Genomic DNA, 13,722 nt, shown 5'->3' with positions numbered 1-13,722 from the left:
CAGTTTTAGCATTTGATGTGTTGCTTTTGTACATATTTCCATGAAACACACGGTTTATCACAGGTTTTAAATGTCTGTCACAGTGGGCCTCCACTCAGATAAAGTTTGGAAAAAAAGACACCAAAGTAAATTTCCCTGAGAGAGTCATCCCAAAGGGATCAATAAAGTTGAGTCCGAGTCTTAGTGAAAGTGAAAGTTATCTTCACTGCATCCACACAAGTTGTTGAGAGGAAAAGTCTCCACACAAGTAATCAAAGTCAGAATTAATTTTTAACTATTTGTTTACATGGCTAAAGGGGGAATTTCTCCCGTGTTTTAAACAGGGAAGTATTTGTGTTGTAAAAGCAGACCGGCATTTTCCTCACTTCCTCGGATATTAGAAGCAAACCAAACAGAAGCTGCTGAGAGACCAACACATCAAACATTTTACTATCACCTCCCAACAAACTTAGACTGATTAGATGCAAAACAATTAATTTATTTTCTCATTTCCTGACACTTACACGCACAGTGTGTCTGCATTACTTTGTTAGAACGGAAAAGGAAAATCCTTGATTTGAAATTGAATCAGCTGATCTGCTGGTTGGAGGCGGGTTTAAAAACGACTGGAAGCCATCTTGAATGGTTGCTTGACAAGACTCCTTCGTAGTCAGCTAAATATTGAGTACACCGTTCAAACACCGCAAACGGAACGCTTTTTTCTTTCTGTAAATCAAGGTAAATGCGCCAACATCCAAAGAACTACACTTTACACACATACCGGAGTCGTATGATTGTTTATTTCGTTGGATTTTTCCCATTACGTTAACTGTGAACGCATTTCGCCGCCGTTAGCCAGTTTGTGCTAGCTCGCATGAAGACCTTGCTCGGCGTTTGCCAATTTCACGTTTTATCCTGTACTAAATAACTAACCAATTGAATGTACGTTGTAACTATATATCGAGAGTAGAACATTCATTGCTAACATTAACGTTTTAACACAGTATTCAAAGTATTCGTGAAACCGGTAACGCTCATTACCGAAACTGCACATATTTAGCACGAAGCATTAGCTTAACGTGCTAGCAGAAAGCGCCACTAGTCCACTTACCCCTTCGAGGTTAGTTGGATTAAACGAGCAAATTGTACCGCTGGTTTGTCAGATATTTCATCACCATATCTCATAGGTGGTTTAGTCAACCTTAATTTATTCTGCTTATGTTCTTCACCAACGTAAATCGACGATTTCCCTTCAGTTTTATTTTAGCAAATCTAAATACTAGCAACAGTGTGTCGGTGTTGGCTAACGTTTGACTTTAGGCCAGCTAGCTACTGTTACTGCGTTTAATCAGCATAATATTCACTTTAGATTGTGACAAGCCTAAGTACTGACTATTGCTTTTTTTTAATTGTCGTGCTTTTGGTCGAATATGCCATATCTTACAATGCTGTCTATGTTTCAGGGTTGGACAGACTTGATAAAGGACACAGAGGCTCAGTGAAGCTAACAAGATGGCTAGCTGAACAGTCGGCCGACGCTTGAAAGCTAGCTAAGCCTTCCTGGTGAATTGTTTTCCAGATAACATTGGCAGATTAAGTCTATGTGAAGCCCAAAATTTAATTTCCAGAGTTGTTGCAAAGGTTGAAAAGACAGATCTGTTGCTTGATACCTGATGTCCCAACATTATTGTTGAGGATTTAAAAATATTTAAATTAGCATTTTGTTGAAGATAAAGGTTTAGGGAGGTAAGGGCAATCATAGGTTTTGAGTGGTCCCAGCAGGGTGGACTCACTTTATCTGGAGACTGTTAAGGGTTTGGCTGGATTTTTTTTTCTTTTTAATTTAATTTTTTTTTTTTTGTGGGGGGGTAAAGAAAAAATTAAGTTAAGTAAACATGAGCACCACCAGGACAGAGAACCCAGTGATTTTGGGCTTGTCTAACCAGAATGGACAGTTGAGAGGCTCAGTGAAACCTTCTGGAGCTCCAGGTGGAGGCGGCGGAGGTCCTCAACAGCAGCAGTTGAACCAGATGAAAGGCACAATCAATGGTAATTCCCAGCCAGCCCCTACAACAAATGCTGTCATCAAGTAAGTTCTTTGTTGGTAATATAAGAATTTTGACCTATTTTTGTCCCCATCTTTAAGACTCTTCTGTCAGGACATTGTATTTATTACTTACAACAACTTTACCTTCCACAGGCCTGGAGATGACTGGAAGAAAAATTTGAAATTGCCCCCAAAAGACATGAGGATGAGAACTTCGGTTGGTACAAGATGGTTGTCCTTGTATTGAGCTAATGTGTTTTAAGAGTTGACAATGAAGTATTTTATTTTTGTCTTGTCATTTTGCTTTTATTCAAGTCAGTTCAGCTTCCTGTTTCTAATGAGCCGCTCTTAGTGACTTGACCAAATGTTGATTGATCATTATTTTTTTACATCGTTCAACAATTATTGCAGGATGTGACTGCAACTAAAGGCAATGAGTTTGAAGATTATTGCCTAAAGAGGGAGCTACTCATGGGAATCTTTGAGATGGGCTGGGAAAAGCCATCTCCAATTCAGGTACTGTAAACCCCCCCTTTTACAGTTTAAGATATCCTTGTGCTTCATGAAATGAGTTTAACTGTAAAGGTATAGCATCTGCTCCTCTTCCTTCACTTTGACGTGACGCCAGAAGCCTTTTAATGTCTCTGCTGAGGTAGAAATGTCTTGCTTGTGGTTTTGAGATGATCAATATGACAGTTTTTACTTTAGCTGATTTAACTCTGACGGTAGAGATTATTGAGTTTAAATTTCTATAGGTTTAATGTGGTTTGGTCAGATTAAAGTAATAAACTAATAAGAAGGCAAACCCCTGCACTTAAAGTCAAGTTATTTTTAGCCCCACAAATAAAATGGCTCTGGGCCAAGGCAGTATCTGTCACCTCTTTGGTCCAGATGGAAGTGTATTAACGCTTACACTAGTTATCATGAAACTATGTGCTGATAATTTCATGAATTTTGGAAGCTGTTACCCTTCCTTAACCCAAATTCTTACATTGGTCAGACTGTTCAGACCAGTCTGACCCAGGTTCAGTCATCCCTGGAACTTTCACTGTCTCTCCTATCAGCAGAGAGTCCAGTTGCTTTTGTAGTTTCATATTCTTCACTCATGAATCTGAGAACCACTGAATATCATTGAAATAAATCCAGACACGTTTCAGTTTCATCCCGTCTGTATACTTGCTCCATCTGTCTTGTCCCTCGGGAGGATGTAGAGGGGAGAAGGACTGGAGGTGCCGAGGAGTGGAGCCCAACACATTTATATTGCGTGTTTCTTGTTTTGTGATGGTCTTAATTTGTTTGCACCAACCTATGTGAAAGAAGTGAGATGCTGTATTCACTGGTCATAACTTTTCTATGTGCAGGAGGAAAGCATTCCCATTGCACTGTCAGGAAGGGATATTTTGGCCAGAGCCAAGAATGGGACGGGAAAGAGCGGAGCCTACCTCATTCCCTTACTTGAACGCATTGACCTGAAGAGGGACTGTATACAAGGTGAGTTTGTGTGGGTCGATACTTGAGTATTGATATTTGCGATCCCAAACGTGCCAGTTTTAGGATAGATACTTTCACAGATCTGTTAAATTTCATGTTGACTTTTTCAACGCATAGTTATTGAGCCAGCTACAGGATCCATTCCCCACCAGTTGGCAGGGACCAACTTATTACTACGGCTGTATCAATGCGCCCTTCTTCAGCCGGTTGGTTTGATGGGATGAGAACAGCGGAGTCAAAGTGTAGTCTTTGTGGAGCTTCTTTACATCCAGAAACAAAAACGAGCCTACATGTGACGTGGGGTTAAGGTACATCTGGACTTGCTCGTTCTTCGTGTCAGTTGGCGTAATTTAAAGTTAATATGCAGGTTCTCAGCAGATCCCTTTACTTAAATTTCTCCTCAACATTTCTCATCCTTATTGCAACAGAAAATTCTCCATAAATGAAGAATAAGGAAGATAATGAGTTTTGGTGCCACTGGGTGGTTAGTTTGAAACTCAATCTTTCAACACTTTGACAGTTTTGTATGAACAAAATCACCTTTGGTTTTACTTGATGTCAGAGCTGAATGAAATTAGTGGTATCGCACATTACTATTTGTCACATTTGCATACAGTAACTGTGACGATATCAGTTCTTATCAAGTGGAAGTTGTTAATTTGGTGGTTGAGGAGAAATTGTTAGATGGAGAGTAGAGTTGTCACGATACCAAAATAAGTAACCATGAGACTATACCAGACAAAGTATCACGGTTCTGGGTATTATCGCGATAATGTGGCCTTTTTTAAATTATCTTTATGAACTGCAATGTATTTGTACAAGTTATGAATACTTATTAATTACGTATGTTATGTGCATGATAAACATAATGCTAATATTAATAATCGACTTAGGATAACAAATCCACTGTCTTTTAAAAAAAATCCATTTGACTATAATGCTTCTCCAACATAATAAAACATAAAGGACAAAATACAATAAACAGGAACTGATTCCCTGTGAAAACTGTATTTTTATGTGTTTTCTAGGTGCTTTGAACTCTTTTAACTCTTCATTCTTCAGCCTGTACACGGAGCATGTAGCCTAATATTAGCCAATTACAAAATAAACAGGAAATACTAACCTGACATAAATCTGGGTGACGACACTGCAGGTGTTTTGAGGTTGGATGTGTTCCCTCTTTTGGCTCCTGTAGCTCAGTGGCAGCGCCTGCACAGTGGACGGCCATCGTCTATTGCTTTACCGTCTGTGCCTTGTTTAAACCCCAAATAGTTCCGACTGTGGCTTTTGGAGTTTGTTTTTAGTGGCGCCACGAGCATGCTGCGGCAGACTCGCCGCTCGGGCCCGGTGCTTCTGCCATGGTGAGTGTGTGTTGTCTCGTGTTTGGCTGCTGTGTGCGCGTCTGGGCGAGATGAATTTCTATTCTATATTCAGCCAATCATTCAGCAGCTGTGTAGTTCAGTTGCCGTGTGGGTTTGTTTAGAAGGGAGTAGCAAGCAGTGAGAAGCCGGGTTGAGAGTCGAGGCGGCCGCTGTGTAGTGGAAACTGGCACAGTTAGTGTAGTCATCCACGGTAGTACCGTCATGTAGAATCTCTAGTTTGGCACCGCGGGGTACCGTGCAACTCTAATGGAGAGGAAGCAGAGATAAAAATCTGTCTTAGGCTGTAAAGATTTGAATTGTGTCACTGATGTGTGTTGGTTAGTCAAAGGAGATTAAATTAACTATTTTGATCTTTTTATGTCACATTCTGCAGCCTCAAATGTATCAGTGATTGGTAAAAGTGGTTAGAAACCATATATGGGGGAAAAAAAGCTTTCTGTTAATTAAAAAACTAATGGTGGAAAACAGTTTGCAACAAGCTCATGAAACTTAATATTGTGCAACAGCAGCATGTGGTGCTGTGGCACGGAAACTCGTACATTGTTGGAAATAATCATCCCACCAGCTTCCTGTGTAAAAAGCAATTATCTGGTGATTGAAAGAGCCAGCCTGTGTCTCAGACTCCACATGGCTTACCTCACTGCTAAAGAATTCAAGAAGTCAAACGGAGACTCGTCTCTGTGTCCAGCAGGATGGTTGGGTGGATCAAAAAGCATCCTGGGTAGAAAATGGATAACGTCACATGCTAAATGGGCTGTCATGGATTTTATGACCAATGAGCAATTACACGTTCAAGTTCAAGTCGGGAGTTATTGAGAAATGGAACGACGATCTATTACTAAAGCATTTTAAATGTACGTTTTCTGTTCTTGGTGCTTTGGAAGCACGTTTATTTGGCACTAAAGAGGTGAAAGTTGGTGTTAGTCTGAGCAAAACCAGTAATACCCCTGCATGTATGAGGTGGTGACCCAGTTCAGTGGCCCTGTAACCGAAGCTCGATTCAGCTGCACCTGGAACCTGAGGTTCACGCCTTTCACGCTTCTGCTACAAAGGAAGCGGATTTAAATTGTATTGCTTAATGCAGATTAAAGCTTTTCTCACTGCGTATTGTGGCGGTCTCGTCTTCAGTCACCTGTAGGCTGAAACTCAGTGGTCCAGTGTATCTGCGCTTTCCCGGTGCACTGAAGAGCCAGGTGGTGGCAGTGTTTGTTCGACCAGTGTAGAAAGGGCCCCAAGTACATTATAAATGCACTCAAATCTGATCACAATGTAGTTTTAAATATTTCCAAGGATAATTCTTCCTTGTCGTGGTACAGAAAGGAAGCAGGATTGGAACTGTTGCCTGGAGCCATGCTGATCACATCCAGCTGATGCTTCTCTTCTGTTGGAAAATGAACGCACGAAACGTCAAGCGTCCATGAAACTTTATTTATTTTTGGGAATATGTGAACTCCACATTTTTATTGATTGAGTTTTGTCGACGTGTTCAGATTAAGAGTTGGCTTCAACACCATGTTTCTGTTTTTTTTCCAGCTATGGTCATAGTGCCCACCAGAGAACTGGCACTACAAGTAAGCCAAATATGTATCCAGGTCAGCAAACACATGGGTGGCGTGAAGGTAATGGCAACCACAGGTGGAACCAACCTCCGGGATGACATCATGAGACTTGATGAAACGGGTAATGTTTGCACTCTGTTTTATTATTGTGTTGCTTTACTTATTGCTGTGTTCGTACTTGCCTGGAGTGCTGCATTAATGATCTGCATATTAAAGTGGAGACTTCAGCTTCCAGCCTAAACAATCCTGCTTAGAATATCAATGAATCTCTTGGTTATTTGCAGGCAAAACTGCATCATTTAAACAAGTTAATCCACCCTGTTTCTGTGGTTTTCCACAAAAATACCAGGTTCTTTTTAAATGTGATGTTATTGTTGTTTAACGAAATATGAAACGTAATTAAAATGTAGCACGAACCCCCATGTGGAAGCATGTGTACAGCCCAAAATGTTAAAACACTGCAGACCGTTTCTGTTATTACAATTTAAATATTAGCTTTCAATGTGAATCGGTGGGTTTGTGCAAATGTTTGACGGGTTAGCTATAGTTTGAGACTTTGATCTGGTCGCTAATGTTTAAAATAAGCTGCTTTTCAGAGACTGATGGTTCTACCCAGCAACAATAAAACGTCTATAACCCAGTCTTTGTGTTACAGAAACCTGTTTAACTGTTAGTCTTCTGAAGGTCGTAATGAATGTTGGTTTTTCACTCATCCTGAAAAGTGGGATGATTGTTAATCTTTGGTTGTGCTGCTAAACGATTGGCGATAATAGATGGAGTTGGAAAATGGGCAAAATACTTCAAACATGGTCAGACTTGGAGAATTAAATTCTCCTTGCAGCTCGTCACGGCGACATGTTTTCTGGAGTGCTCTCCTCGTTGGCTCAGTGTAGCCAGTATAATAAAGGTGCCACTCTTAAAATCCAGCGCACCTGTTGGTTATTAACCTTCTCATTTTATTTTACAGTACATGTGATCATTGCCACTCCCGGGAGGATTTTGGACCTCATTAAGAAAGGAGTGGCCAAAGTCAATCAAGTGCAGATGATCGTGTTGGATGAAGTGAGTGTGGTTGTTCTATAATGTGTGAATAAATCTGACAAATAGTTGCCCGGGTGAACTAAAATGTGCTTCTTCTTTCACTGCGTTCAAAGGCCGACAAACTCCTGTCTCAGGACTTTGTGGTCATGATGGAGGAGATCTTGGGCTTCCTGCCCAAACAGAGGCAGATTTTGCTCTACTCTGCAACCTTCCCTCTCAGCGTGCAGAAGTTTATGGTACATCTTCCTCATATTTGAGTACTCGTGTCATTCGCTGTGAGCTCGTGAACGGAGGGAGCTTTGACTCGTCTAACGAGCTAAACGTATTTCTTGTTTCTACCCGTCGTAGAATGCGCACTTGCAGAAACCCTATGAGATCAACCTAATGGAGGAGCTTACACTGAAGGGTGTGACTCAGTATTATGCTTATGTAACTGAAAGGCAAAAGGTCCATTGCCTTAACACCTTGTTTTCCAGGGTAAGTGTTGCTCTTCTGCATTCTGTTTCAGCTCCTGAACAGAGCTTTGATTTAAGGTTTTTATTGCAAATGTTTGCTTTACAACTTTGTGCAAAGATGGTGTCATAAATGTGCTTAAATGGCAGTTACCTCTTTCAGCATTTGTTCTCTTATTCCAGCTCCAGATCAACCAGTCTATAATCTTCTGCAACTCCTCTCAGAGGGTGGAGCTCCTTGCCAAGAAGATCTCCCAGCTTGGTTATTCGTGTTTCTACATTCATGCCAAGATGAGACAGGTAAGCTGGACCCCTGTGTTAGAAAAACTATGTTTTAAAGCTGAAACACGGTTGGAATTGGTGCAACAACAGCAGCTACACTTTCTTGAAGTGGTGTTTTGTGTGAATGTCCTGTTGCTTGATGTGCTGGTACCGCTCACGCTGCCGTTCTGGTTCCCGGGCGCTTTTAGGTTTGCCTCCTGATGGGAACTGCTGATGTTGACACCCGAGTAACTCCACAAACTGCTTTTGGACTTCTTCCACTTTTATCTGTTGTGTTCGAGACAAATGAATCCAAGCTATGGGTTGATTTTTATGAAACGGAGCTATATACCTACAGCATGCAGCTTGTGTTGTCATGACAGCCGTGGTACCATGTTACATGGTTCTGCTGTGCGTCTATAGGAAGAAGATTCTCTTCAGTGACTCTAAATTAACTTTTCTTTGGTCCGTAGGAGCATCGCAACCGTGTGTTCCACGACTTCAGAAATGGCCTGTGCCGGAATCTTGTCTGCACTGGTAAGTGACGGCACGTGTGCGCTCTGTCTGTCCGAGACTGTCTGCATGTCAGATGCTGACATGTCCTGTCAGAATGAGTTCCACAATGAAAAATTATAGCACAAGAAGTGCAGTTTTCTCCACTTCAACTGAGCTGATTTCTCAAATAATTTGAAGCAGCTCCATTTGCATTTTAAAGCATCTTTGTTACCAGAGATGCTGTTTGCTCAACGATCAAACGACTGAGATAGTTTCTTTAGGTGGTAATGAGACTATTGGGGCTTTGTCCCCTTAAAGTTCATCCATTTGAAGATTAGAACCACATTTAATTTTCTAAGTTTCTAATTAAAAGTTCAGAGGGATTTGGTGCTTGGAAAATTGACAGGCTGATCTGATCCTTTCCACCCACTCATCTGTAGTGCAGATGCAACACTGTAATGTTGTTGAGAGCCTCGCCCACACAGCAGTTTCCTGTTGAAGGTGTCTGTTTCGGATGCTTTCTGCTCAGGTGCGTCGCCTGCATGTTTGAACAGCGACTGCGGAGCGTCCCGACCCACTTCTCCTGATTTTCTCTATGCAAAACTCCCTTAGTTTCCAACCTCCTGTTTCCCTGAAGTGTATTACGGTTTAATATACAGGGAAACTAGTTAACGGCTCAGTTTGGTGGAGATATGACTCACTCTCTCACTGTACTGGTTTCTGTGTCCCAGAAGTGACAAACTCAAATATTTGTTTACATCTTTTTAGTCTGACTTTGTGTTTATCTTGGAGGAAGATGATTAAATGTGTTGTCTCCCCCAGACCTCTTCACAAGAGGAATTGACATTCAAGCTGTGAATGTTGTGATCAACTTCGATTTTCCCAAGCTGGGAGAAACGTACCTTCATCGCATTGGTCGCTCTGGTAAGAACCACCGACCATCTGCTCTGCTCGTCTCGCACGATTGTTTTTAATCTGCGACTGAAATGCAAATTATTTAAACTCTCATCTCAATTCCCAGGACGCTTTGGACACCTGGGTCTAGCCATCAACCTCATCACATACGATGATCGCTTCAACCTTAAAGGGATCGAGGAGCAGCTTGGAACAGAGATCAAACCCATCCCTGGCATCATTGATAAGAGCTTATACGTGGCAGAGTACCACAGTGAGAGTGGCGAAGAAGTCAAGCCATGAGCCAGTGAGTACAAGTTTTGGGATTATAGAATATTCAAGAGCCATTGTTTTCTCCTTTTCTGCCTCTGACTGGCCACAGTAATGGGTTTTGTAATTAAACTGATAAATGGCAGGAATTTGTGCTGAATCCCTGATGTCACTCACTGGCAAAAAAACCACTGAAAACCAACCTATTAAGTAAAGAAAAAACAGACGCTGGGAATAGTGAAAGACTGAGCACCAACTAATGCTGCTCTTTGTTAACAAACCCGCTTGAATTCAGTTTAGTTCAGAAATGATTAAACGTTTCATGTGGGATATCTGCCTCGAATGGCCTGATCTGACGGTTCTTATTTCATGTTAAATGCTGTTTTGGTTCTGCATTTGAGCCTTTTTTGCTCGTAGTTACTTCTCTGACCGCAGAGTTGGTCAACAACACTTCAGAGGCTGCATTTATACATGGAATAATGTGACTGAGAAGTGCCGGTTCATTATTCAGCCGTTTGATCTGAACTGCTTGAATAAAAAAAAGCAACATAATCTGTCTGAATGGGCTGCTTTAGTCCAGTGAAAGCTAACTTTATTCCTCTCTTCTCTCCCAACAGATCAGTCCATCCTCCACTCCCCTTTGTATGCTTTTTTTTTTTTTTTTTTTTTTTCTCCAACCCCCACCGTCTTGGATTTATTTTTTCTTTTTAATGTACAGTTTCTGTCCGTCTTCCTTTTTGGATGCCACCTTTAGGAATGTGTATTTTGATGGACGCTTTTTGGAAGAACTCATCCGCCTTTAAGGCCCTGTGCTGCACCACAAAATACTGAAGACATAAGCACCGGGGGGGAAGCATGGGACCAAGTCGAAAATATCAGTGCACATAGATGATTCATATCCACCACGAGCCAGCACCAACAGACCCAGAGATGACACGCTCCATTCGCCACGTTTTATTTAGGAAGTTTTAACCAATTTGTATCAAGTGCCTTAACAAGCAGTTCAACTCGTTCTAAAGTAATAACCCTTCATTATCTGCCATTCTGCTCACTTCATACCACACGTTCATGTTCACCTAATTGAGAATCTGAGTAACTAATTTAACGTCTGACCAAAAAGGTGAATTCATAACTTGTTTCGGTTGAGTCATCCATCAGTAAGGAATGGAGGTCATTTGGAGGAGGGCTGGTCTGAGTTATCTTTTCGCTGGCTTCGCTGAACTCGAGTCTGGCTGATGAATGAGGACAAACTTGGATTTTCCACGGACACATGCTGGATATTTTTCTTTCTTTCTTTCCTGCAGCCAGACTGTCCAGCTGTTGTGAGGGGGCTCATGCTTCTTGGAGACCCAGACTCTTTCCTGTCTTCAGCATCAGAACACTAAAAGTCGATGAGCAGCCTTGTAACACCACGCGTCATGAGGATTCCTGTTTCAGTGGAGTTTATTTGGAGAGATTGCTTTTGTTTTTTTTCTTTATTGTCCTGTGTTTCACCCTCCTATGGATGGCCATACTTATTTCTGCAAGACATGCAGCCAACTGGTGGGGTGCACCTTACACCTTGTGTATATACCTTCATTTTAAAATAGTTTTAAACAAGTGTAAAAGGCTGGCCGACAAACTGGAAAGCCGCCCGCCCCCCTTCTCTCTTGTTAGCACTGGAGACCCTTTTCCTTTACTGCCAGTTTGTTTGTTCTGCAACATTGGCCTGTGAATTTATTTATAATTTTAGAAAATTGCAGAAGATAAACATTTAAAGGCTCTTGCCCATGAAATGTTTTTGAGACAGTTATCGCTAATCTTTTAGCCTCCAAATTCGATGGCGAGTGCAATTCTTCAAAGACGCACTTAAAGTGTTTAAATTGTCGCCCTTATTCTCCTGCTACCAGTGTTAACAAGCGTCGAGTCAAGACAGATGGCTTTCTGAAGCTTGTGCATTTTGATTAATTCTTTGTTGGCACCAGCCTTGACTTGTGAAATTGACTCATGAGACACTTACGATTTTCCACGAAAAGCAAGTGCTGGTGTGTGAAGAGAAATGATGATCTGTCACGTAGTAGTAGTATTACATGCTGCAGTGCAGCTGAATTGGCGGTTAAATTAGTTTTCTGGGGGACGGTATTAGCTGTTACGTTGATTAATGCTGCGTTTAAGCGCGGCTGCATAAATTCCTGATGTTGGGCAGAAGCTGTTTTGTTGTCCCCCTTTAAAGAATGTTGGCCGACCGCATCAAAACGAACCATCTGACCTGAAATGTAGCAGGAATTAATCCTCTTTGCTGTGCAAGTTAGCTGGCTTTCTTAAATCTGGCTAACAAAAGCTACTTTACTAAACGACCTGAGCAGGTTGGGTTGCACTTAACAGAGAGGCGGGTTCAGCCTCCTCTGACTGAACTGCTTTTTGTACACTCTCGATGCCCAGAGGGCAGAGGCCAATCGTGGTGCAGAACCTTAAAAATAGGCATGGAGGGGGATGGGCACGATGGATTACGAAAAAACGTTGGACTGCTAGTCGAAAACCAACTTTGGGCACCCCTGCCCGAGTTTATGGCTTACTTCTCTGCCCTTTGTTGCTTTATATTTTGGGGGTTTGGGTTATTTACAAGCAACTTGACGGCCTTTTGTTTGCATAAAGGTTCTCTGAACATTCGTGTCCAGCTAGAACCTTTTTGCTGCAGAGGTTCCCTTTTTCCACAGTGAGATGCTCTCGCGACTGTTCTAATCGGTGAGAATTGTAACTTCTCTTTTCATTTCGGCTCATTTCGTAAGTTGCAACGATTACTTAAGCTTACTCACCTGTTTTCTCATCGGTTAGAACTCGGATCCCTGTCCTCTCAGTTCTTTTGTCCCCACAAATACTTTCACATCTGATCTAATTTGTCTTTAAAGGGGGGGGGGGGCTGTATTTATGAACCAAAACTTAAACAAATAAAGTGAAGCATTACTGAGGGAACCGGGATCTACCTGTTCAGACAGTTGGCAGCTGTCTGTCTCTTGCCAGCCCTCTGGCAGCATTTGCCACAGCCAGTGCTTTAAGATAAAAATCTTCAGTCCTTGAAGATTCAGAGTGTGGCGTCTTTGATCGTTTGCAGCAATGCTGCCCGAGGCTGGGAGTTTGAGAACCTTCAAGACTGAGACAAGAGCATCTTGCCCCAGATTGGGTGACTAAATGTGTAGCCTCAGTAACCAAATTGTCTCATTCTTAAAGGTGTTTTTTAAATTCTTTGGGTGGTTGAATTGGCTCACTCGCTGCCCTGATGCTCACGCTCGTCCTCTCGATGGTTGCGACACATTTGACAACACAGCTTCCGTGTACAATTAGGCCGTCCCATCACTTACCCGTCGAGAGACTGTGCGAGGAGTCCTTTTTAGGATTTCCCTCAAGTTGATGCATCAGTAAAAAGATAATTGGTTGGGGCCAATGGGCACTTTAAAACAAGACGCTAAGACTAAAGGAAGAAGAAGAAACAGATAAAAAATCCAAAGTGTTGGTAATGGGTATGAAAAGATTTCAGAGTTGCCCTTTAGATTTTTGTTTTTCAAACAAGTGTTCAGATGGAGTACGCCTTACTTAAAGTCTCCAAATTTAAGTCGATTTGAAACCTGAGTTCATTTCTTTTATTTGGAATTTGATGATATAATTGGCAGTTTTCAGTGACGCAAATTTTACAAGTGAGTTCAGACGTCATGGAGATTATTGGATTCAAAGTTTGGTTTAAAAATAAAGCTCACTGAAATTTATTGGCTGGTGTGTTTTATTTGTTGCCTCCTGAGTTTGCTGCTGTTTAAAGCCAGGGGTGTGTGTGTGTGTGTGTGTGTTGCTGCTCTGTGTTTCTTCTATCTTGATGTGAA

General features: G+C 41.7%; 1 protein-coding gene across 1 annotated transcript; it reads left to right on the top strand.

Moving 5' to 3' along the window:
- Window positions 1-591: 591 nt before the first annotated feature.
- ddx6 (DEAD (Asp-Glu-Ala-Asp) box helicase 6) lies at window positions 592-13,611 on the top strand. Its single transcript, XM_072391991.1, has 14 exons — window positions 592-717; window positions 1,443-2,068; window positions 2,180-2,243; window positions 2,438-2,542; window positions 3,388-3,517; window positions 6,433-6,579; window positions 7,426-7,520; window positions 7,613-7,735; window positions 7,848-7,976; window positions 8,135-8,251; window positions 8,686-8,749; window positions 9,530-9,631; window positions 9,729-9,908; window positions 10,489-13,611. The coding sequence occupies exons 2-13, from the start codon at window positions 1,875-1,877 to the stop codon at window positions 9,902-9,904; spliced, it is 1,446 nt and encodes a 481-aa protein (XP_072248092.1). The 5' UTR covers window positions 592-717; window positions 1,443-1,874; the 3' UTR covers window positions 9,905-9,908; window positions 10,489-13,611.
- The last annotated feature ends 111 nt before the right edge of the window (window positions 13,612-13,722 follow it).

Source organism: Leuresthes tenuis, unplaced genomic scaffold (genome assembly GCF_036924035.1).
Source record: "Leuresthes tenuis unplaced genomic scaffold, fLeuTen1.0.hap1 SCAF_9, whole genome shotgun sequence".
NCBI lineage: Eukaryota > Metazoa > Chordata > Actinopteri > Atheriniformes > Atherinopsidae > Leuresthes > Leuresthes tenuis.
The sequence above is the reverse complement of the archived record's forward strand: the minus strand, read 5'-3'. Positions and strand labels throughout refer to the sequence as shown.

Bases quoted from the DNA above. Each gene is read 5' to 3' on its own strand.
- ddx6 (XM_072391991.1), top strand. From the start codon at position 1,875: ATGAGCACCACCAGGACAGAGAACCCAGTGATTTTGGGCTTGTCTAAC. The intron at 2,244-2,437 runs GTTGGTACAAGA...CAATTATTGCAG, and splicing joins ACATGAGGATGAGAACTTCG to GATGTGACTGCAACTAAAGG. The intron at 7,521-7,612 runs GTGAGTGTGGTT...CTGCGTTCAAAG, and splicing joins AGATGATCGTGTTGGATGAA to GCCGACAAACTCCTGTCTCA.